Consider the following 23,211-nt stretch of genomic DNA (forward strand, 5'->3'; position numbering starts at 1 on the left):
TTCAACTTAACGAAACTTGAAAATTCCACGACGATTGAACCGAAAGAGCGCTAAAGAACAACCATTAAGCCTAGTTAAGCAGCCGATTTCTCAATAGTATTCCCCACTATCCCCAGGAGCCGCTATCATCGCGAACTACTTTCCGCTTGTCACGTGACATTAACGATGACCTAATATATCTCTGATTCGATTGGTAGTTGAAAACGAGGCTCACCCACCACCCATTTGTGTCCCCCCTTGCTTCTCATTTTACACGAATACCGTTGCTAAAGTCTGGAAAGGTTTAATGTTCTTCACTTTCTGATCTATGCGCTTTTGCCTGAATGATGTTTTCCCTGCAATAAACCTATGATGTAGTAGTGACTTCGTCACAACACAAAAACAAGCTGGAGGGAGCTGAAATAGTTTGCCAAATCAAGCTGGCTTGTGTAACTTTAGTACTGATTAAAAATTCAACCAAAAGCGCAAAAAAGGTTAAAAGAAGTCCTCCAATAGCGAAATAAAAAGTGCTTTTCAAATCTATCATTGAAATATACGACGCTCCGTCAGTTGGTTCGGTTGTCAGTTGACGCTTGATCTGCATTGGTCTAAGTGTTTCTTCCTCCCATTTGTGTAACAATCCAGTGTCCCTCAAGAGCAGAATTCTTGAAAGAAATTATAAAATAAAAATATATTGAGTATTTGCACAACATAATTTTTCCATATGAACCTAATCCTGTTGGGTACACTGGTGTGCGAGTACTCGTTAAGTTCGAGTACTTGGTTCGATACTCGATAACAACATATTGAAATACTCGAGAAAGGTTCGAGTAACTTTTTAACTTCTCAAATACTTGACAAATATTCGAATCCAAGGCTTATAACTTTAGCAGACGATGTGCTCATGAGCATTTTTTTTTTAATTAACCTCTTTAATGTTTAATTGTTCCCTAAAAATCTTTTAAACTTGTTATATATTAGATAACTGAAGATCTTCGTTATTTTCTAGAAATTTACTGGATCAATGCTCGACAAGTAAATATTTGTGACCAGGGATAGATTTAATTTTAGAAGTAGGAATGGAGAACGGTTAGTATTTACTTCAGTTCAACTCATAGCCCAGTATAGAGCCCCTCCCTGCAACACGTAACGAAAAGTTTAAATTATCTTATTGGCTCACTTAAACTACGTTTTGATGACGTTACTGACGGGGACGGCGAAAAATACGTAATTCCATTTTACCTCTGTCGCTATGACCCGCCTCTTCTTTCATACCCTCCGTCCCGTGGAAGGGAGTCCGGGACTTTGACGCGTGCCCACGTTACTCTGTTCTCCATTCCTACTTCTAAAATTAAATCTATCCCTGTTGTGACTAAAAAAAACCAAGTTTGACCTAATCTAATACTCGATACTCGAAAGAATTTTTGATACTCAGTTCGATACTCGATATGAAGTTTTTTTATTCTTGAACTTGGCTCGAAATCGAAAAACGGTAATATTACAACTATCAAGGACCAACTTGGTACATTATAGCTTAGGTTATTGTATGTCTGATTCTCTTAGTCGTAGTCCAGGGAAAGATTTAATTTTTGAAGTAGGAATGGAGAACAGAGTAATGTGGGCGCGCGTCAAAGTCCCGGACCCCCTTCCACAGGACGGAGGGGTGGGTATGAAAGAAGAGGCGGGGGTCATAGCGACAGAGGTAAAAAGGAATTACGTATTTCTTATCGTCCCCGTCAGCAACGTCATCAAAACGTAGTTTAAGTGAGCCAATAAGATAATTTAAACTTTCCGTTACGTGTTGGAGGGAGGGGCGCTATACTGGGCTATGAGTCGGACTGAAGTAAATACTAACCGTTCTCCATTCCTACTTCTAAAATTAAATCTATCCATGTTCATACAAGTAGTTCATACTTGTTAAGAATATCTTAAGAACTAGATTAACTACGAAAAACGTGTCATACAAGTTGTTAAAAACGCGTAAAAAATTACATTTTAGAGAACGGCTTCCTGCAAGTGAAATTTCTTTTGGTTCCCAATGCCATATAGTTTGTTATCAACGGTTCTTCTACACTGTAATAGGAATTCAAGTCTTTTTTCATATCATACATACGCATGTCGAAGAATTTCGAGATCCATAATAATGCAAGTTTTCCTTCCATGAACTTAGGCCAGTATAGTCAAAACCATTGGTTTCCATTAGTGATTTTTGAAATATTGTACCGTATTCCGTGCTGGTACCATGTTGCTTAGAGCGAAAAAATTAATTGTTAAGTTGAAAAACAATATTATTTTTCATTAGTTTCATTACGTTTTTGGATATATAATTATAGTATAATGAATTTTTTTGAGCCCCAATTTTCATTTCACTATTTTGAATGACTTGAGCCAGTTGATCTAAGGTATATACTCGATCTTTATCAACGTTGCTAACGGTTGACGTTAACTCGGAACCATATAGCATCACGAATAACTTGGTAGTAAGTAAACAGATGGTCACTATTAAAGTCACGACTAATCTTGGAGCGTGGTTAAAGGTCTCCAAATTGACACCTGCGGTGGAAATATACTATACCATAAAATTCTAGCCCTATTTATGCACTGTATTATGGCTAAGCCTTATTTAATTTACTTTGGTTGCACAAAGATCCTATAAAGTAAAAAAACAACGAAATAAACTTCGTATTCTTCCGAAATAAGAGACTAAGAATTAAAACTACGAGCAATTCGCAAATGATCACGAATATCCATGTCTGAAAATTAAAGGTGAAATTCTTTAAACGAAATTATTAAGGGTTTCAGCGCCTCCAAATAAGACGACTAATTCTTCTCTGCGACCGATAAATGGCGGTACATTTCAGATCAGCTTAGTTTACCAGACGGTAACCATTAGCAAGCCATTAGCAGAAGTGAGATGAGACTAGAAGTACTGAGCTAACCAAATTCTTCACTCGGCGAAAGTGAATATTCTTGATAACACACCAACGGTTGGCCCTCTAGTGGCGGTTTCAGAATTTCCCCTCCAAAACGTGAGACGCTCGCGGTGGTAGACGGCCGAACTAGATTCAAGCACCCGCGTCCGTGTTTCGCCGCTTTAGGTTGAGGGGAAGGGGGTAAGAAATTCTTTTGCAACTCGACCAATTTTTTTCTCTCTAGCGTAGGCGCGATTGAAGCGGCGTAAAATCCTCAAATTTGTTCACTAATGCCAGGATCTATTACCAATGCTAGAGCCCTTCACTTCTAGTCTCATCTCACTTCTGCCATTAGTAATGTATTTAAGACGTCATAGACGTATCGTCGATGCCTACGCCACTGCGTCATTCTCCGTTTTTCACCTGCTAGTACGTTTCAAAACTCGCGTGAAAGCTCTACATGTTACGAAGATACGTTATTGTTACTTAAATTATTATAACCAGCTAACCGAAGTACTGCATTTAAACGGCTATATTGACATATTGCCTCTATGGCTGGATATTACCATGTGGTGAAAGGGTTTTAGAAAAAGATAGCCCTCTGGATGGGTTCGTTTGCCAGATATGATATGAAAACGCCAACTTCCCTGTGTGTGGGGATGCGCATATTCTCTAAATTGAAATCTTTGATGCGACAACCCTAAGGTTCCAAAGCCAAAATCAAATTCCTGTGTGAATTGAAATTTTGAGTATTAATTCGTTACATGTACATGTACAGGTTGTTTCTGGTAAGTCTGCAATCAATTAAAGTGAGTATTGTTGGGTCACACCAGGGATTCTAGATTTTAAGAGGGACGAGAAAGGAGAGGAAAATGGGTCACGCGCAGGAGGTTCCATCGGATTTTTTAGTTTTTGGTACCTTTCAAGGTCAAATAATAAATATCATGCTGCGGATTCATGGTTCAACAATACACACAGTCTGTGGAAAGTAGGAAACAATATCTTTAGTCACACTCCAGGGGTCATGCTGTAGTTAAACAGCCCTATGTTCTTTCCGGACGAAGAGGAAGCAAAACATGTGTCCTTGGAAGTGGTAAAAACAAGACGGTGCGCGTTTAGCTCCAGTTAAAATAACCAACTGCCGCAGGCGCGTAAAAATGTTCTTGAAAAGGCATGAGCTGCTCATCCCTCTTGAAACATCTAATATCCCTGGTCAGATTGAGTGAAAGAACACGGGGTCTAGAACATTTTGTTTCCCCTAACTTTTGCCCTTAAAACAAGGAAATTAGCACACATATCAGAGTGCCCATCTTGTTTCGACAATTTGATTAACCTCCCATCCAAGAACGTTCATCTAGCAGAAGTGTGCGTTTAAAGGTAAAAATGTGCCTAAGCTGGTAATGTAAAGTAGTTGAAAGTGCAACATCACAAGAGTGGATATTTTGAACAATTTCAGAAACATCCTGTATACAGTGACATAGTGCAATGGCTGAGGAGGCGACAATTCCGAGATACTTAGATGCTCTGGAACTGCACATATCAAGTAAGCGCCCATAAATGATGAAACATTCAGAAGTAATCCATCGCCACGCCAGATTGCACCATATTGCTTGCTCTCTACGCCAAAAATGCTGTTTCAACTTGCATTTCGAGCCAGACCACCGACTAGTCCAGTCCAAGTACCATTTGGTAACAAAATTCCCCAATCGAAAAGGTTCATTTTGATAACACTGTAGCTGAAATTATATGTAAAATCAAAGATTTAATGCGAATAACCATGCAGTGTCTCAATGTTAATAAATAATTTATTAAAGGGAGGGTGAAGTGGAAAATCAAGTGATTTTTTTATCGATTCTTCTTCTAATTATAAGACCAGTCTGCATAGTGAATCATTCGGGAAATACCCCCGAATGATTTTAAAATTCAAATTAGGTTCAGATTTTAAGGATAATTTGAAATAAGGACCTCTGGCCAATAGCGTAACTCCCTGCCTTCTTGTTAACAAAATTCTCGTGGTACGATTGTCACATCGCGAGCAACATTTATCAAATTTCGCGCTAAATTTCATTCGGCATGGAGCGTGCCACGAGAATGTTTTTCTAACCAGAAAGTAGCGCGTTCTCGCGTTCAAAATGTCAAAACAAAATTATCTTTATTCCCAATTTGATGTATTCTCGCGAAATCCTAACCGGACTCTTTATTATCATCGTGCGAAAATTTCAAATAATATAGTTTTAACGATAGCTAATAGGGATACTCGGTAAGATTCTTTTTACACAAATAAAGAAATAGTTGGATAAATAATGTCACCCTTCTCGTTTTACCTAAAATTGAAAAATGTTGATAAAACTTTCAAAATTTCATATTCGAAACCGCCTAGAAGAAAGCTTTTGTCGCTGCGTTTCGTAACCTGAAGATACATATTCTGAAATTGTAATATTGTAACAATTTTAAACAATATCGATTAATAGTATATTTTGAACGGCTTGGATCCCTTGAAAAATTTATTTTAGCAAATTGTGTTCAGTTTCCAAGCCCCTCTGTGACAATAATTATTAGATTACCTCAACGACGCCCATTAAAAAATGTCCCTGACATTGACTACGGTTTACGTAATTTGAAACCGACATTATTACAATTATAATGCGTTGCAATACTTATCTTTGAAATTTCATTGGATAATATTATTGACCGATAACGATCAATAAAATGTAGAAAGAATGAAATAAATAGAAAAACACCAAACTGCTATTATTTTATAAACTCCACCTCCGTTAACAGCGTTTTTTTTTTAAATAAAAAGCTCAATTATACATTTCTAAAAAATGCACGAAAAATTGCTTAAGTGAAATTAAATGCCACAATAAAACTTTAACTCCAAAAGCGACGAACGGACGAATGATATTGGAGATAAAAGCGTAAAAGAAATTAAAGAATTACTGACCAGATGTTCTTAGTCCCAGCGTAGCAGTAGCAGTACTCCGCTAAAAAAATGTTTTCAAAACATTGTTTGCAATAATTGCGGTTTCCATAAAATAGGTCCAATTGAACAGTTCTAAACAACATGCGGGATAATGCAAATCAACTATAATTAAAGGCAGTAGAAACCTTGACTTGAACACTCATATAAGACACGCACAGATCTCTGTGTTATAGAAGTATTTCCATCGTGTTGCGAAGTTGGTGGCCTTCACCGTTTTCTGGACAGTAACCTATTCTTTGCCACGCCAAACGAAAATTAAACAAGATGGCCCAAGGGCTGGGCCTTAATAGTAGCCACATCTTTATCTATTTAATTGGCACATAAATAAAAAGAAAAGAAATATATAGACCAAAAGACAGAAATTCGGAAGTATCCGACCCCACAAATAAATAGGGTCCTCCCTCGTTCTCGACCCTTCAGAGATAAATTAAAGAAGATAACTCGCTCTTGCCTTCGTGGTGCAGTGGTAATGTGTCTTACTGCTGCGTAAGCGACCCGGGTTCGAATCCCGACTGCGACCAAGAATAGTTTTAATTAAAATAAAATCGCTAACTAAGCTCAGTTACCCCTATGGATGGGTTGAGGTTACTATCGAATTCCTTTTAAGCTAAAATCTAACGATAAAGAAAGCGAAAACCCCGGCCAATACTACTACTACAACTACTACTACTACGGCTCGGGTCAATCTAAGAGCCTATTGTAAACTACGATGTGGCTAAAAATAGAAACCAAAGACTATAAAGAGATAGTTTTCAAAAGCATGTTGTTTAGTTCTTGTTTTAAAAACAAAATGGTTGTCCATTTCCAACTTTGAGTCGTATTGACTTCACAACGGTATTTTTAAAGACGACTTTGATTTTATAAATAAAAATTAAATTTATATGTACAATAAAATACTTCAAAAGTTCAAATATATATATATATATTATTGTTATATAATATATATAACAATAATTAAAATTAATTTGGAATTCTTTCAAAAAACCCCAACCTTCACGCCCTTCATGACCTTTACTCTTTTATATTAAAGCAATAGGTACAGTCTTCGAAATATGCCCAGACAATAGGTGAAATGGAAAATCAATTGATTTTTTATAGATTCTTCTACATATTATAAGACCAGTCTGCATAGTGAAGCATCCAGGATATATCTCCAAATGATTTTAAAATTCAAAATAGGTTGATATTTTATGGATAATTTGAAATAAGCACCTCCAACCAATCACGTAACGCCCTGGCACACTCCATGCCGAACGACATTTAGCGCGAGATTTGATAAAAATTCCGCGCGATGTGATAATCGTGATGCGAGGTGTAGAACGTGCTAAGGGAATTTTGTTAACAGAAAGGCAGGGCGTTAGGCTATTGGCGATTGGTCGGAGGGGCTTATTTCAAATTACCCTTAAAATCTGAACCTAATTTGAATTTTAAAATCATTCGGAGGTATTTCCTGAATGTGTCTCTATGCAGACTGGTCTTATATTTAGATGAAGAATCGACTAAAAACCCTCCCTTTGAACTTTGCCTTCCTTTGGTGCCAGAGTTGTAGGTTTTTTGGATCATGAGAGCTAGGAGTACGCATATTTGTATGCGTACATTTAATACGCCAGAAAGAGATTAAATTTTTAAACAGTGTGTATTGTGCGATGTCTGTCAAAGAGATCATAATTGCATGTTGGCTTTACTTAATAGTCTTTGCAATAACGTGCCTGCATTGCTGGTGCTACTGGTTAAAACTTCGTAATGATTCAATTTAACTTTCGTATTGAATATGATTACTAAGTCGCAAGGCCCAAAAGACAGAAAAAGAATTTTAAACTTTATGAATAAGTTTTGGCCATTTCCCCATCCTCATGAGAAATTGACTGCATTTAGTACTTGCAGAGAAACCAACACACGGGGGGGAGTTCACTAGCCGACTCGCATTGCCTCTAGTGATGATAATTGACGCGAGGGAAATAACCAAAGAAGGTGACGTCCTCTGACCCTGTGTTTGCTTTTCTTTAGGAAAAAATGGATGGTCTATCCAGCTCACGACGCCAAAACCACACCTGGTAGAGGCTCTTTATTTACCAGTTTCTCCAATAATGATGCCGAATTTGTGTGTATCCGATGGACTAAGAATCAAACCATCACACCCCATGCCAAACAAAACTCCGTTTCAATAATTATGTTGCAGTTACATAAACAAACGTGTAGATAAAACAATGTGAGATTTTTCATGTGGTTTACGAACTGTCTCAGGTTGATTGCTCTCTGATTTTTAAACGCTGGGATATGATGTTTCAAAATTAATGAAGCATGAACAGATTAAAGTTTTTTTGGTTTCAGTCTCGTAGTTTGAAAGTTTTGGATTTAAAAACTTAAAATATCCATGTTGTTTTCTAAAATGGTCTGGAAAACATTAAGGTACAAAAACTTGTTTGTATCAATAGTTATGCTGTTAAAATATTCATAATGTCACTATATCCGTTCTAAGGAGCGTCAACGTAAAATGATGAGCGGCCTTAAAAGTCAAAGGACGAGGAAAAAGGTTGTACTTTCCTTTTTTCCTTTGAACCTCGCAAAGTCTTGAGATCTTTTGCTCGCTAGTGAATAGCGTTACCACTTCCGTTCAAAGGAAGCGGTATGGTATACGAGGAGTGGTCTAATTTGCGACGAATGGGAAAGCGTATCCTGTGGTGTTTTCTTCGTTGTGCTCCGCCTCTCAGAGTCTTGACGAACATTTGTTTGTGTTTGTGGTTAATTACTCGCTTCCATAACAAGAATTCAATCAAAAGAACAATAATGGTTAAAAGCAAGCCTCCAATTGCTAAATTAAATGTGCTTTTTAAATCCATCATTGAAATATACGACACGCCGTCAGTTGGTTTGCTTGTCAATTGACGTCTGATCTGCATTGGTCTCAAAGCTTCCTCTTTCCATTTGCGTAAGAGTCCTGTGTCCCTCAGTACCAAAATTCTTGAAAGATAATTAAAATTTATAGGACATTAGCACACTTTGAAGATTTAATGAAAACTATTTTTTCTTGTTCAGCGCTTTCGTTTTGGTTTAAATTCAACGATTTACATTTTATACAAAGCAGCCCCGTTTGTTTGTCCCATCATTTAGGTCTAATAAATAAACAGGGAGCACTTTTCTAATAATGTGTTTAGTATTTTGCTTTTTCCTCATGAAATAAAGCAGTTGGAAAACCATCAACTACCTTTCAAAAAAAAAAAACTATTCGAATAAACTTTCAACTTTGTAATTCCACTTTTACGCTGTACTCCACACGATAACTCGAAAGTTTTACAAATTAACATGACTTTCGAGTAGTAAAAAATGGTTCAAAAACTTGCATTTTAGAAAACGGTTTCACGCAAGTGAAATTTCTTTTGGTTGCCAGTGCCATGTACTGAATTTGAAAAGGTTCTTCCACTTTGTAATAAGAGTTCAATTCTTTTTTCAATTCATAAATATACATGTCAAATGCTTCAGAGACACACAAAACGGCCATATTTCCTTCCATGAACTTGGGCCAAAAATCCAAGTCATTGAATGCTATAAGCGAATTTTGAAATATTTTCCCATATTCTGTACCCATACCTAGTTGCTATTTATAAGAGAATTAAGATAGTAAATTGATAAATTAAAATGTATCATTATTGGACTTGAGTTTGATTACTTCATTCGCTATGTATTCATAGAAGATTGAATTTTTTAGTGCTCCAATAACTATGTCGCCATTTCTAACCGCATCAGCCAGTTGAGCTAAGGTATCTATTTGGTCCTTATCTACGTTGCTGACGGTAGAAGTTAATTCGGTACCATAGAGAAGCACGAATAACTTAGTAGTTAGTAAAGAGATTGCCACAATCAATCCTACAATCAATTTTGGAGCGTGGTTAAACGTCCTCATATTAACACCTGCATTATAAATAAACTAAGTCACAAGTTTATCAAAATAAGTCAACATCGAGCATAGGAAACACTACCACAGCCTTCTATTCAGAATTGTACGAATGAATATTTTAATTCGCTTTTTGCCACAATTATATTATATAAAATACCTCTATGCCTCACATTTCACTAATTCGAAAGATAAAAGGTCTAAAAATTTAACAGCTGCGTCACTTAAAATCAGATAAGAATTTTGAAAAGTAGTCTGCGCTCCAGAAAAGAAACCGTAGCTTTTTATAAATATTTTGTGATAAAACGTAAATAAGCAAATAATTTACTTTTAAAAAACTACGACGCCATCTCTAGTGAAACTGTTTTTAGGGTATTATTTCGGGTCAGGGATAGATGTAATTTTAGAAGCAGGAATGGAGAACAGTTAGTATTTACTTCAGTCCGACTCAAGGCCCAGTATAGAGCACCTCCCTCCATAACGAAAAGTCAAAATTATCTTTTGGCTCACTTAAACTACGTTTTGAAGACGTTGCAGACGGGGACGGCGAAAAATACGTAATTATTTTTTACCTCTGTCGCTATGACCCGAATCTTTTTTCATACCCGTCCCGGGAAGGAGGTCTGGGACTTTATCGTGCTCCCAGATTATTCTGTTCTCCATTCCTGCTTCTAAAATTACATCTATCCGTGTTCGAGTATAAGGGTTTGATCCTTCTTCTCCATAATATTCTAGGCCTTATTACATGCTGCGTGAAAAAATAAATAAATTATGAGTACTAAGCCTAAATGAATTTACTTTGGTTGGATAAGGATCCGAGAAAGTAAAAGAACAACGATGTACATTTAGTTGTCATCCGAAATAAAAGACTTAGAATTAATACTATGAGCAATTCGCTGATGATCAGGTATATCCATGTCTAAAATTAAAAAAGTTTGTTTCAGAAAAACTACCAACAAATAGTCTACGCGACCTTACGAGACATCTAGTAATTCTACAACATCTTTATTAGACTAATCGAAAAAACTTTAACAGTGCATTTGTGACTCACAATGGTAATGCACTATCAAAGCTTAATGGATGAACGACTGAACGGACGAATTTAAAAGGTGCTTACAAGAAGGAATTTACTATAAGAAGGCCTAAAAAGGCGTCCGGTGAGCGTGTGATAGTCGACAATCCCCCCCATGGGTGCGGGGAGGCTGGAAACCAAGGCGGGACTTAATATTTTATCTTACTCTATATTTTCCACCATCTATCTCTTTTACCTTTTCGTTAAGCCTTGGTTTGGTTTTTGGAACTCACGAAATCATAAGTATAGTACACTTGATACGATTTAGTAACAACTACAGAACGAACGATTTTCACGTAGAGACACGTATTCAAAATCCATTAAGTTACGTTCAAAATCTTTAACTAACTTGTTATGGGCAATTAAAAACCATTCCCTAACCGTTTCAGCATCGCTGGCAGCCCCATTTTCTGTTTACTTTGCTCGAGGTTTTTTCTCTATTCGGAATACGTCAATCGCGTCTGTATGACCTATATACCCACGGGATCCAATAGGAAAGCGCAGAGCAATGACGGACAAGAAAGGGGTGGGGCTTACTTGTCCGCTAACACCGGCGTAAGAGTAGAAGCGTAAAATCTAGTGACTTAGGCATTTTTATGGTAAATAAATTCTTGGTGCTTATAGTACATGGTGTGATCTTACCACAAGATCAAACGGTTTTAGAGAAAGATAGCCGTCCAGATGGGCTCGTTTGCCAGATTTGACCAAAAAATGCAGGTTGTCGAATATGTGAGGATGGACGTACTCAATAACTTGAAATCTGTGATGCGAAATAGCGAAACAACCTAATCCTAAATCAAAATCCTGCGTGATACAAGAATACGAGTATTAACCAATGACATGGACATTTACGAAGAATTTGTATGGCGCACTGGATGAGCTGGCGCCAGTTTTGATTACACAGACGTTTTCATGCACATAAATTGGGAAGCCCGTACGATTAAGTTTGGTTAGGTGAGATGGGGTGAGGTTAGGTTTGAAATGGGGTGAAGTGAGGTTAGGTCAGGTGAGATGGGGTGGGGTTAGGTTTGAAATGGGGTGAAGTGAGGGTTGGTCAGTTGAGATGGGGTAATGTGAGGTGAGGTTAGGTTATGCGAGGTGAGGTTAGGTTAGGTTAGATTCGGTGAGGTAAGGTTAGATTCTGTTAGGTAAGGTTAGATTCTGTTAGGTTAGGTTTGAGATGGGGTGAGGTGAGGTTAAATCCAGTCAGGTCAGATTCGGTTAGATTTGGTTGAATTTGATAGATAAGGTTAGGTTCGGTTGAACTTTACAGGTAAGGTTAGGTTGGGTTGCGCTTGATCGTTTTTTGGTTTGGTTATACGCTTGATAGGTAAGGTTAAGTGTGGCTGTACTTGATAGGCAAGGTTCAGTTCGGTTGTACGTAATAGGTTATGATTCTTTTTATTCTTAATAATGTAGGTTAAGCGCAGGATTAAGAATTTTTCAAACTGTACTTTAAAACTGCTATTTCTCAAAATTTCAGCCGTTAGTCCTAAAACAGCAGTTTTGAAATGCACCGCTGTTTTTTAGAACCGCTGTTGCTATTTCTGGAACCAAAAACGGATTTGTGTAGGAAGAACGTTGAACGTACCAAATTCCCTACCCATCCTCGACTACTTTGTATGTTTTGATGGGAGTGGCTTATAATTTCAAAACTAGCGCTCGCCATCTATCGGCCATATTATCGTATATTTTGGGCTTTAAATATAGATACTGCATAAGGCAAGAAAATAATGATAATAATAATAATAAGTTATTATCGTACTAAAATAATAATCTTAGTACAAAGAAAGGAAAACCAGATAATTAAAGTAAATATTTAAAGAAACATCAATTATATATATATTCTTAACTTTAAAACTTAATTCCATTAAATCGGGAGTTATATCGCATTGTTGTCCACTTTGCTTTTTCACCACTGGCGCAATTTCGAAAAAATAAATAAATATTTAAACACGAAAATAGAGATAAGAATGACATTTTCGGCCACTAAAAGTCGCTATACACAAAATTTGTGGGTGGAGTCAAAATATAAGCAGACGAAGTTTCTCAATAAAGTATGCGAGGATGGTACTAGAGGCTAAAGCTATGATCCGACGTTCTTAGTACATAAATCCGTTTTTGCTGGAACTGGTCTTCCGGGATCTGCTGTTAGCCTGTTACATGGTGCACCCCACGAAGTAAACACTCAGAAATAAGCCTTTGCTGCGCCAGCTCACACCATACTGCTGGCTCGCTGGACCATAAATACTGATGAGGAAAATTCAACTCACATTTTTAACTAATCCACCTACAAGTCCAGTCCAAGTACCATTTGATAACAGCGTTCCCCAATCCAAAGTCTTCATTTTGATAACGCTGTAACTAAAATTTAAATTTAAAATTAGGGTTTTAAAGGTATATGAGCATTTTTACTCCTCCTAGTGACGTAACCGTCACGGAAAGATATTACACTGGACGCGTCTCGGGGTGTGTATGTATGTGTCTGTAACCGTGTTCACAATTTCTGGACCGCGGTCATAGTTCACAGAAATTCGAAAGGTTTACTTCATTACTTTACCAATCCCACTAAATTATTAGCCCAGCCCCTATAGGTCATCGTTTACCTCTTATAGTGCGTTTGATAGAGGCTTGAGACACCTACCCCTCACAAAAATACATGCTCTTACAACAGCAAACTTATGTTTATCAAAAACTTCCCAAAAATACAGGTGGAAGCCAGATCCTCAACGTACAATAAATTTCTTTTCGTGCCCACACACCCACAAAAAAATCTTCCTTTATAACATTCACTCTCCCAGAACAAGAAAAGTCAAGTTAAGTTTAATTAATAAACCTTTCAAATTAACTAAAGATCGCTACTACAAAAATTTAAGGCGCTTGTTACACAAATGAAGACTTAAGAGTTAAGAGTTTATAGTGTGGCGCCATTCTTTTAATATCATAATCTGCACATACCTAAAGTTGAAATACGATGATAGCACATTTAATATTTCATATTCGTAACCGCTTAGTCGAAAACTGTTGTCACTGCGGTTTTTAACATTCAAATACGGATTCTAAAAATCACAATAAAACACTTCTAAACAATGTGAATCAAACTTTTTTACGGCAGTCCAAGCTGCCTTAAAACATCGTCTATTGTTAATTACCTCAACGACTCCGATTGCATGATGGCCGGAACATTGACTATGATTTAAGTGACTTGAGGCCAACATTTTTACGGACATTAATTACTTAAATACTTATCCGAAAATTAGTTATCTGTAGTTTCTAAAGACTGGTTTTTAAAGGAGTATGTTGAGGGTAAAACCAAAATATAAAAATAATTTCTTATATATATATATATTAATGTTTTCATGTACAGCAAAGTAAAACCAAGTGACTTCAAAAATGGCTTATTTAATGTAACGCGCCGAGTTTTTATTTCGCAGCAAGCGTTTCATTAATGCAAATTCGCAAGACATCACGTAAAACAATATATCATCAGAATATTTAACTTTTAGCAAAGACAGAAATGTTTTCCATTTTCAATTATTTACATAAAGGATTGTCACGGCACATTCGTTTAGCTGTTATATTTTCTTTGTTTAATATTTACTTAACATTTAGTAAGAAATTCTTTGTGTATTTTAGTTTTTCATTCATTTTTATGATGAGTTGCTTAGCGTCGAAACTCGCGAGTGAAATGTACCATGCACGCCAAGGTCGGACCTATAGACTGCCTTTACGGCTTTTACTATGTCAGCCTGTTTTTCCTACCAAGGATTTTTCTCCTAATTAAGGGTAAGGTAACAAATAATTTCCCAAGACCTCGAAAACGATGTGAAAAATACTAAAACTCCCAAAGGTTTTCTCTCTATGACTTCGGCCCGTAAGACCACCTAACCCATGGACATGCAAAGGCATGTTAAACCCGCGTTAACAAATGGAAATGCGTAGCACGCGCCCTCACTCGTCTACCGACCGCAATTTATCGCCAAATGTCCCGTAAAGAAAAATTCGTCTCTAATGGTTCGGAATATTTTTTAGCCAATGGCTCTCGAAGTTGGGGACGCAAGCTAGATGGGGTGTTCTCTTTCCCCCCCTTGCTTTGGCTTCCCGCTCGCGTTCTTAACTTCACACACGCTAGCTTGGGTCCTCATCAATGCGATGTATCACACCTCCTCGGTGGTGAGAGCTGGTAACCACTGCGATGTGTGGGCTGAGCGGATACGCGTCCTTCCCAAGCCAAGGTGTTGAGGCATCGTGCCGAGGGCTGCATGGTACCGGGGAAGTAAAACTGCGGTATCGCTAACGGTCCCCTCGGGGCACCAGGCGACACCCCGTTGTATCTAGCCTTCCACCCGGGTGGGGGACTACCGGGTGGTGACCGTTTACTTGCCCCCTTACTCGTGGGATTCTTATGGAAACCTCAAACATAAACAACTCCAAAACTACTAAACCTACGGTGCAGGGGTCTGCTCAGGGCAGAACCCACACTGATACCACTACGCTAGGGCCTGTATCCAGCGATACTCGTGCCGATTTATCGATGCGTGTGACTGGTCAGGCTTCGAAATGCACCGTGCAACGTCGCCGTAAACGACAGATTGCTCGGGAAAAGGCCAAATCTGGGTCTGGAACGGTCTCCACCCCCGCTGGGGGTGCGGCGACACGTGACACCCATTTGAAGAGGCCTAGAACGGAGGATTCGACTCCCTCGCCCAGTACCTCGCAGGCGGCGGCTAAAAAGGCTAAGTCCTATAGTGCCGCTGCCAGCGCCGAGAAGATGGCCATTATTAAAAAAGGCTATCCGAAGGCGGCCATCACGGAGGAGGACGTGGGCCCTATTCAGAAGGCGATTCTAGGGGCGCTGGATGGGATACCTTCGGGGAGCCGTCTACCGCGCCTTGCGAATTTTAGCCTGACGGCCGGGGCCCTGGTATACTCCTGTGAGGATACGTTCACTGGTCAATGGTTGAAGGAAAACATAGCCGACTCGGTGGTGGGGGATGCGGTGCTCTCAGTAATGAGGGCTAGCGAACTCCCTAAGCCGTTTAAGGTAATGTTCCGCACCAGAGACCAGATCACTAAAGAGCCGGCGGTGCTGTTCCGGCGCCTAAAGGCCCTTAACGATGGCTTTGCTACCGAATACTGGAAGTGCATTCGGACATACGTGGACAGGGCAGTGCGATACTGGGTACTGTCCATTGATGGCTCCTCGCTGGACGCCATTAAGAATGCTGGCTTCGTGGGCTACACTGGAGTGGACAAGGGTTCCTTCAAACTCCTTCAGAACACGGAAGCCACTAAAACCACTGTAGCCGAGTCTGCGGCAGGGGGTGGGAATAGCGAGATGGGGGATCTCGCTGTGGAGCTCTCTGGCGTCGCTCTAGGCACAGAGGGGGAGGGGGGGGGCTCATTCGGAAGTTTGTTCTTCCATGGATGAGTCCACCCTACTGGAAGAATCGGATGGGACCCTTCGGGGTTCAGCCGATGAGCGTTCTAGTGGTCCTGGTGAGGGGGAGGATCTTGGGACTGGGAGCTTGCCTGTCAGGGGGGGAGGTGCCACTGGCCCTCTCGGGACTGATGAGGTGTAGCTAGGTCCCTTCTGAACCCCTCTCTTAAGGACCATGGGGACGCTACGTGCGATTCAAATCAATCTGCACCATAGTAAGGCGGCCTCTGCGGTACTCTGCAGGAGGTTTGCTATAGAGGGTCTTGATCTGGCCCTCATACAAGAACCGTGGATATGCCATGGCAAAATCCTCGGTCTTGACGCGGCAGGGTCACTATTTTATGACCATACTGCTGCTAGACCTAGGGCGTGTATTCTGGTTCGGAGGGATCTTTGCTGTATCTCTCTACCGCTGTACACGTCCCAGGACACGGCGGCCGTGAAGCTAGTCCTGGCCACTGGGAATGCCAAGTTGACTATCACGGCCGCCTCTGCTTACTTTGCCCACGACGCGGACTCTCTCCCGACAATTGAGGTGATCAATTTGGTCGATCAATGTGAAAGGAGAGGGGACAAACTAATCATTGGCTGCGACGCCAACGCTCATCACATCACGTGGGGCAGTTCTGACTGCAACAGGAGAGGTGATGATTTACTAGAATATTTAGTTGGTTGTAAACTCCATATTCTTAATAGTGGTCGGCATTTGGATAGGATAATATCTGTTTGTTTTATCTTTATCCATAATTTGAAATTATCCACGGGAAGTCTATGCTTAATGCAATGTAATCACGAATAATTATCTGATTATTATCCATGGATAACTGATTAACCAAAATTCTGTGGATTATCTTGTCCAAACGCCGACCACTAATTCTTAATCAAAACAATGAACCCACTTTTGTTACTTCTAATAGAAGGGAGGTCATTGACCTCACGCTAGCCACGGAAAACCTCGCGTCTTCCGTGTCTAACTGGCATGTGTCTACTGAGCCGTCTCTGTCGGATCATAGGCACATCTGCTTTACTGTCGCGACTACCTCTGTCCCGGCGGGGACGGAGGTACGCAATCCAAAACGGACCAATTGGACCGGCTATAAGGAAGACCTTATCCTACGCTACGGAGATGGTCACACCCCTAAACTCACTTCACCTTACGAACTTGATAGGGCTGCTGGTGACTTAGAGAGCTCTATCATTGAGTCGTTTCACCGGAACTGCCCACTCAAGACCGTTAACCGCTCGAGGCTTGTCCCTTGGTGGAATGCGGATCTCAGCCGGCTTCGGAAATACACGCGCAGGCTCTTCAACAAAGCCAAGCGCACGGGAGACTGGACTGGATACAGGCAGTCCCTTAATACCTACAACAGGGCCATTAGAGCTGCTAAGAAGGACTCTTGGCGGACCTTCTGTGAGCAAGTCTCCAATGTCCCTGCCACGGCTAGGGTCATGAAGATCCTAGCGCACGACAACACACATCGTCTTAACACTATTAAGTTGCAGGAGGGTGTGTACACTAAGTCTGGGGCTGAGACTCTCAAGCATATGCTGGAGGTCCACTTCCCTGACTCCACTCCAATCAATCCAACAAACCCTGACTCTCTATACCCTGTTCTGCACAGGGCGAAGAGAGAGGACTGGCTTGTAGCCAGGCAGGTTGTTACGATTCCCAAGCTTCGTTGGGCTGTCAACTGTTTTGAGCCCTACAAGTCTCCGGGACCCGATGGGGTCTTCCCTCGGCTTTTGCAGGAGGGCTTAGACCACATCGCCTCTCCGTTATGCAAAATCTATAGACTTTGCATTGCTCTCGGTCACATACCTTGTGATTGGAAGCGATCTAGGGTCATCTTTATTCCCAAGCCCGGGAAGGTTTCCTACCTCGAGGCGAAGGCATTTAGGCCCATATGCCTGACCTCCTTCTTCCTCAAAATCCTGGAGAAGCTGGTGGACAGGTACATTAGAGACGAGGTACTTTCGGTAACTCCTCTCTCTTCTTCACAATTTGCTTACCAGAAAGGTAAATCAACTGAGACGGCCCTTCACGGCCTCACGAATTGCCTGGACAGGGCATTCGAGTTTCAGGAAATTTCACTGGCCGTCTTCCTCGATATTGAGGGGGCCTTTGACAAGGTCTCTAGCTCGGTTATTACTGAAGCTGTTAAGAGATTTGGCATCAGCGACACTCTTGGCCGTTGGATCAAGTCCATGCTTACCGACCGCGAGGTGTCGGCGTCCCTCCTTGGGGACTCTCTAGGGGTGACTACCAGCCGGGGCTGCCCTCAGGGTGGAGTGCTCTCCCCCCTGTTGTGGTGCCTGGTGGTGGACGAACTCTTGGAGAGACTCGGGGGTGCTGGGGGCTGTAGCTGCTTCGGGTATGCGGACGATGTAGCAATAGTCTTTACCGGGAAGTTCCCGGATACTGTCACCACACTTATGAGATCTGCTCTCTCTAGCGTGGAGCAATGGTGTCAGGCGGTTAACCTTTCCGTTAATCCTGATAAAACTGTCCTTGTTCCGTTTACGAGGAAGAATACTAAGGATCTGTTCAATGATATCTCCTTCTTTGGCCAGGTCCTGACAAAGTCCTCCGAGGTAAAATACCTGGGGGTGACCTTTGACTGCAGACTCACATGGAAGCCGCATCTTGATCGGTGTATCAAGAAGGCCAAGATGCTTTTCTGGAGGACCAGGAGCTCAGTCGGCCAGACTTGGGGCCTCAACCCCAAGGCTGTACACTGGCTCTATACTGGGATCATCAGACCCATACTATCTTACGGGGCACTTGTCTGGTGGACAAGGGTCCGGCTGAAGACGGTGCAGGCTGCCCTGCGCAAGCTTCAAAGGCTTGCCTGCATTGGTGTTACAGGGGCCATGAGATCGACCCCAACTGCTTCCCTGGAGGTGCTTCTTGACATGCTACCTCTTCATCTTTTCATTGAGGAGGAGGCTGTCATGGGGGCCTACAGGCTCCACATTAATGGCTGTTGGGTTCCAAGACTTTGGGATTACAGCCATACGAAGCTCTTTCGGGAGTACGCTGCACTTGAGCCGTCGTTAACGATGTGCTCTGACAAAACCGTTACCAGCTTTGATTTCACTAAGCCATTCAGCATCCACTTTCCCAGTCGGGCCGAGTGGACTAACCTGCTGCCTCTTGGCACTGGGGGTGAAACTATTTGGTTCACCGATGGTTCCAAGACTGATTCCGGCGCTGGCGCCGGCTATTACTGCCAAACTACAAGGGTCGGTTTTTCTGCTTGCCTGGGCACCTTTGCTAGTGTGTTCCAAGCGGAAATTGCCGCGATCTGTTATTGCGCAGACTACTGCATTAACAAAGGGTATAACGGACGGACTGTGAGGATCTATTCTGACAGTCAGGCCGCCCTGAATGCGCTGGACCAGTGTCAGATTACCTCTCAACTGGTGCGTAGCTGCCTTGATCTGCTAGCGCAACTGGCGTCCTGCAACAGGGTTCTGTTGTACTGGGTGCCAGGGCATAGCGGTTATTATGGCAATGAGCAAGCCGATAGATTTGCGAAAAGGGGCGCGGAGGCCAAGCTCTTGGGGCCGGAGCCGGCCGTCCCCATCCCCTACGGGCATGTCAAACGGAGCCTGCATGACAGGATGACTGTCATACAAAACCAGCTCTGGCATGACATGGATGGCCAGAGACAGACAAAACAGTTAGTCAATGGTCCCTGCAGGTCTCGTGCTAGAGACCTAATCTCGCTCAGCAGATGGGAAATTAGGCTGGCCACCGGTCTTCTGACCGGACACTGTCGGCTAAATAGGCACCTCCATCTGATGGGTCTTGCTGACGACCCCCTCTGCAGGTCGTGCCAGGAGAAGGAAGAAACATCCGCTCACGTACTTTGCGAGTGCGACTTCTTCGCCTCGCTTAGACTAGAACATTTTGATTCACACACTGTGGAGCCCTCGCGGGTCTCCTCTTTTACGGTGGAGCGAATTCTTCGCTACGCTGCGGCTACGGGCCTATTCAAGGCCTGATTTTGAGGTTGCACAATATGCCTTTGGCATCGGTGCTAGGGCGTGAGCCCCGCCTCATCAACAATAATAATAATAGCCAAGGCTTAGTGTTAAACAAACTTTATAAACAATACCAGAGTGATATTTACAAAAACTTACATGATAGATCGTTTATGAATCTTTAATGAAGGAGAGAGGCTAAAATAAATAAATATTGTAATTCAACTCACATTTATCATTTAGTCAGATTTTCTCCCCTTATACCTCTACTCCTCAAAAAAACCAAATGGCTCGAATTTTACAAGGGTCTGGTGAAAAACTTCCAACATCCGCCGCCACAGCGCTAGTGTCAGGCGTTGCTCTAAGCAAACCTAGCTCTCTATAGAGAGCTTTCAGATGGGATAGTCACACCCTCCCAAGTCTTACCGCTGTTCTGGTAGCCATATTGGGTGGTCTCAGCTTCATTCCTGCTTTAAACCCACCAAGATGGCGGCGTAAATTATGTCACGAGACTCAGCTCCTCCTCCAACTGAAAGCTCTCTATTCAGTTACTTGTCTATGGGTTAAGTAGTCTGAGGACGAACACACACGAAAAATCTGATTCTTAAACCCTCAAAAGGTTTTCTACCATATTTATTCTGGACTGAGAAGAATAATACTTGAAAGTAAAAACCACTCTAAATGCCCCATCTTAACTTTGGCTTCCTTTAAAGTGCAAGCGAATATATTCTCCCGTGCTGGTTATAAATAACTTCCATCAATAAACAAGCTATGATTCATTTTACATTATGAATGTAATAATAATCTAGGCTTTGTCTATGAAGGGATTTCCACACTAAGCCTGTGGCTCGTTTACAGGTGGGTCCCTTTACAATGCATAGAGGGGTGGTGGCTAGCCCCTATGCCACAGCTTACCTACAGCGCCCTATACTAACTATTACCGTTAACCTCTGCAAGTTTTGAAGGAAAGGAGCAACCGGGCAGACCGCGTAGGAAAACTCCTTTTAACAAGCGGGGAGAGAACTTGCAAACCTTACGCAGAAGGATTTGTTCCCCGATTTTCACCAGGTGCCACAGTCCGGGATCGAACCCGGGATCCTCTTGCTGCGAGGCGAAAGCGCTAACCGCTACGCCACCCCACTCTTCAGTTCATTAGTAGTGAAATTGTTCGTTAGTAAATAAAGTAACGTTAGGATATGCGTTCTAAGGAAGCGTCATCGTAAACTGTGGTGCTTCGGGTTAAACTTCTTTCCATTCCGCCTTTTGACGAACACTAGCTTATGTTGGTCTTTAACTGTTGGCTTGCGCAACTTTTTACTGAACAGCAATTCAACCAAAAGCACAGTAATGGTTAAAAGCAGGCTTCCAATAGCGAAATAAAATGTGCTTTTCAAATCTATCATTGAAATATACGACGTGCCGTCAGCTGCCTCTGTTGTCAATTGACGCTTGATATGAACTGGTCTCAAAGCTTCGTCCATCCATTTGTGTAAGAATCCCGTGTCCCTCAGTAACAGAATTCTAGAAATAATTATAAAATAAAAATAAATTGAATATTTAAACAATTTTTTCCTAGACCAGAGAGAATTTATAATAGGGAGTAGAAGCTGAAATAAGATTTTTCGGGGAATATCAATTACAGGGCAAGTTCCTCTGCTGGGTTAAAACACCGCCAAAATTTTTAATTTTATTTACCTAGTCTAACCCTTTAAGGAAATTAATAAATTAGAATAATAGGGTATCTAATCCTAGTTTTTAACATAATCTCTTAAGAAACTTTATAGTAAAATAAAACAATAAAAATTGACAGTGCTAATATAATGTAGCTCAAACAAGTAGGCTGCGACGCTAAAAATGGCCAGGAAAATTTCCGGTCACATGACACTCCTTTAATTTTAAAGTTTGCCCTCAATCACTGTTGGTTGTACGATTACCCATTAAGGGTTCGCGATTTCGAGTGCGACTGGCGCCATTTGGAGTTATTTTAAGTCAGACGTTTCCCTTTCCCAAAAAAAGGTAGTGTCCATCTCCCCTAGACCCTCCCGCAAAATTCTAGACCCACCTAAGAGGGAGGGGCCACAAAAAATAGTGCCGGAAATAGACCTGGCCAGTTTTGTTGATCACGTGATTTTTGAGCTACATAATATTCCTCAGTTTCTACTCCCTATTATAAATTCTCTCTGCCTAGACCTTTTGAACACAAGCGTGTTCAGGTCACTTGAAGGTCATTATTTTTTAATTACCAAAAGTTTCCCAATTTATGCTAATAGGGACTTGGCAGTACTACGTCATACAAAGTCAGGCAACTTTCCACTAATGCTAAAAAACATACAAGGAGGAGGAGCTTATATAGCTTTCTTTCTGTTAAAAAACGTACCATAATGGCGCTGGGGGCGGAGTTAAGCCCGAATTGCGAAGTCCATATTTCAAGAAATTGAAAAAATTTAAAACTTGCATTTTAGAGAATGGCTCCCTGCAAGTGAAATTCCTTTTGGTTGCCAGTCCCATGTGCATTATTGCCAATGGTTCCTTCACTCTGTAATAGGAGCTCAAATCTTTTTTCTCATTGTAGATCAGCAAGTCGAATAAATTCGAGACACGCAAATACGCAATTTTTCCTTTCAGGAACTGTGGCCAGAAGTCCAAACCGTTGGTTGCTATCAGAGATCTTTTAAATGTTTTACCATATTCTGTACTGCTACCGTGTTGCTATAATCGAAGAAAATAAATTTATACATTAAAATGCATTACAATTTCTCATTAGTTCCATTACTTCATCGGCGATGTGATTATAGTAGAAAGAATTCTTTTGAGCCCCTATAAATATTTCGCCATTTTGAATCACCTCGGCCAGTTGCTTGAAGGTATCTATTTGGTCTTTATTGACGTGACTAACGGTAGACGTTAATTGACTACCATATAGCACTGCGAATAACTTGGTAGCAA

General features: G+C 41.1%; 2 protein-coding genes and 1 long non-coding RNA gene across 5 annotated transcripts; 1 reads left to right on the plus strand and 2 right to left on the minus strand.

The window, feature by feature from the left end:
- Positions 1-2,077: 2,077 nt before the first annotated feature.
- LOC149618819 (uncharacterized) lies at positions 2,078-3,773 on the minus strand. The gene is made up of 5 exons (XM_089855590.1): positions 3,662-3,773; positions 3,458-3,591; positions 2,612-2,732; positions 2,291-2,532; positions 2,078-2,227 (listed from the first exon to the last, which is right to left on the minus strand). The coding sequence occupies exons 2-5, from the start codon at positions 3,458-3,460 to the stop codon at positions 2,078-2,080; spliced, it is 516 nt and encodes a 171-aa protein (XP_089711716.1). The 5' UTR covers positions 3,461-3,591; positions 3,662-3,773.
- A 367-nt stretch (positions 3,774-4,140) lies between these two features.
- Positions 4,141-8,042, plus strand: LOC149618820 (uncharacterized). Of its 2 annotated transcripts, none has more exons than XR_016375504.1 (3): positions 4,141-4,268; positions 4,348-4,580; positions 7,882-8,042. It is a non-coding gene; the product is annotated as an uncharacterized LOC149618820 (long non-coding RNA). The 2 variants fall into 2 exon arrangements; XR_016375505.1 differs by having other exon boundaries at positions 4,348-4,434.
- A 1,107-nt stretch (positions 8,043-9,149) lies between these two features.
- LOC149618821 (glutamate receptor ionotropic, delta-2-like) lies at positions 9,150-13,237 on the minus strand. 2 transcript variants are annotated; one of them, XM_089855584.1, is made up of 5 exons: positions 13,112-13,237; positions 11,481-11,642; positions 10,565-10,685; positions 9,542-9,783; positions 9,150-9,469 (listed from the first exon to the last, which is right to left on the minus strand). In XM_089855584.1, exons 1-5 carry the CDS (start codon positions 13,184-13,186, stop codon positions 9,173-9,175), a joined length of 897 nt encoding a protein of 298 aa, XP_089711710.1. In that variant the 5' UTR covers positions 13,187-13,237; the 3' UTR covers positions 9,150-9,172. The 2 variants fall into 2 exon arrangements, with proteins under 2 accessions (XP_089711710.1, XP_089711711.1); XM_089855585.1 differs by lacking the exons at positions 11,481-11,642; positions 13,112-13,237 and adding exons at positions 10,884-10,968; positions 11,035-11,451.
- Between the last annotated feature and the right edge of the window lie 9,974 nt (positions 13,238-23,211).

This window comes from Phalangium opilio, unplaced genomic scaffold (assembly GCF_054372755.1).
Source record: "Phalangium opilio isolate 3A_F unplaced genomic scaffold, DU_Popi_V2 ptg000209l_1, whole genome shotgun sequence".
In the NCBI taxonomy this organism is placed as follows: Eukaryota; Metazoa; Arthropoda; class Arachnida; order Opiliones; family Phalangiidae; genus Phalangium; species Phalangium opilio.

Excerpts from the sequence above, each read along its gene's own strand:
- LOC149618819 (XM_089855590.1), bottom strand. Across the intron at positions 2,533-2,611 it reads AGGATCTTTGTGCAACCAAA|GTGTCAATTTGGAGACCTTT; the intron begins GTAAATTAAATA and ends TTTCCACCGCAG. Across the intron at positions 2,228-2,290 it reads ATAATTATATATCCAAAAAC|CAACATGGTACCAGCACGGA; the intron begins GTAATGAAACTA and ends TTTCGCTCTAAG.
- LOC149618821 (XM_089855584.1), bottom strand. The coding sequence starts at position 13,186 with ATGAAGACTTTGGATTGGGGAACGCTGTTATCAAATGGTACTTGGACT. Across the intron at positions 10,686-11,480 it reads TAAAACCGTTTGATCTTGTG|ACATGGATATACCTGATCAT; the intron begins GTAAGATCACAC and ends TTTTAATTTTAG. Across the intron at positions 9,470-9,541 it reads ATGAATACATAGCGAATGAA|CAACTAGGTATGGGTACAGA; the intron begins GTAATCAAACTC and ends TCTTATAAATAG.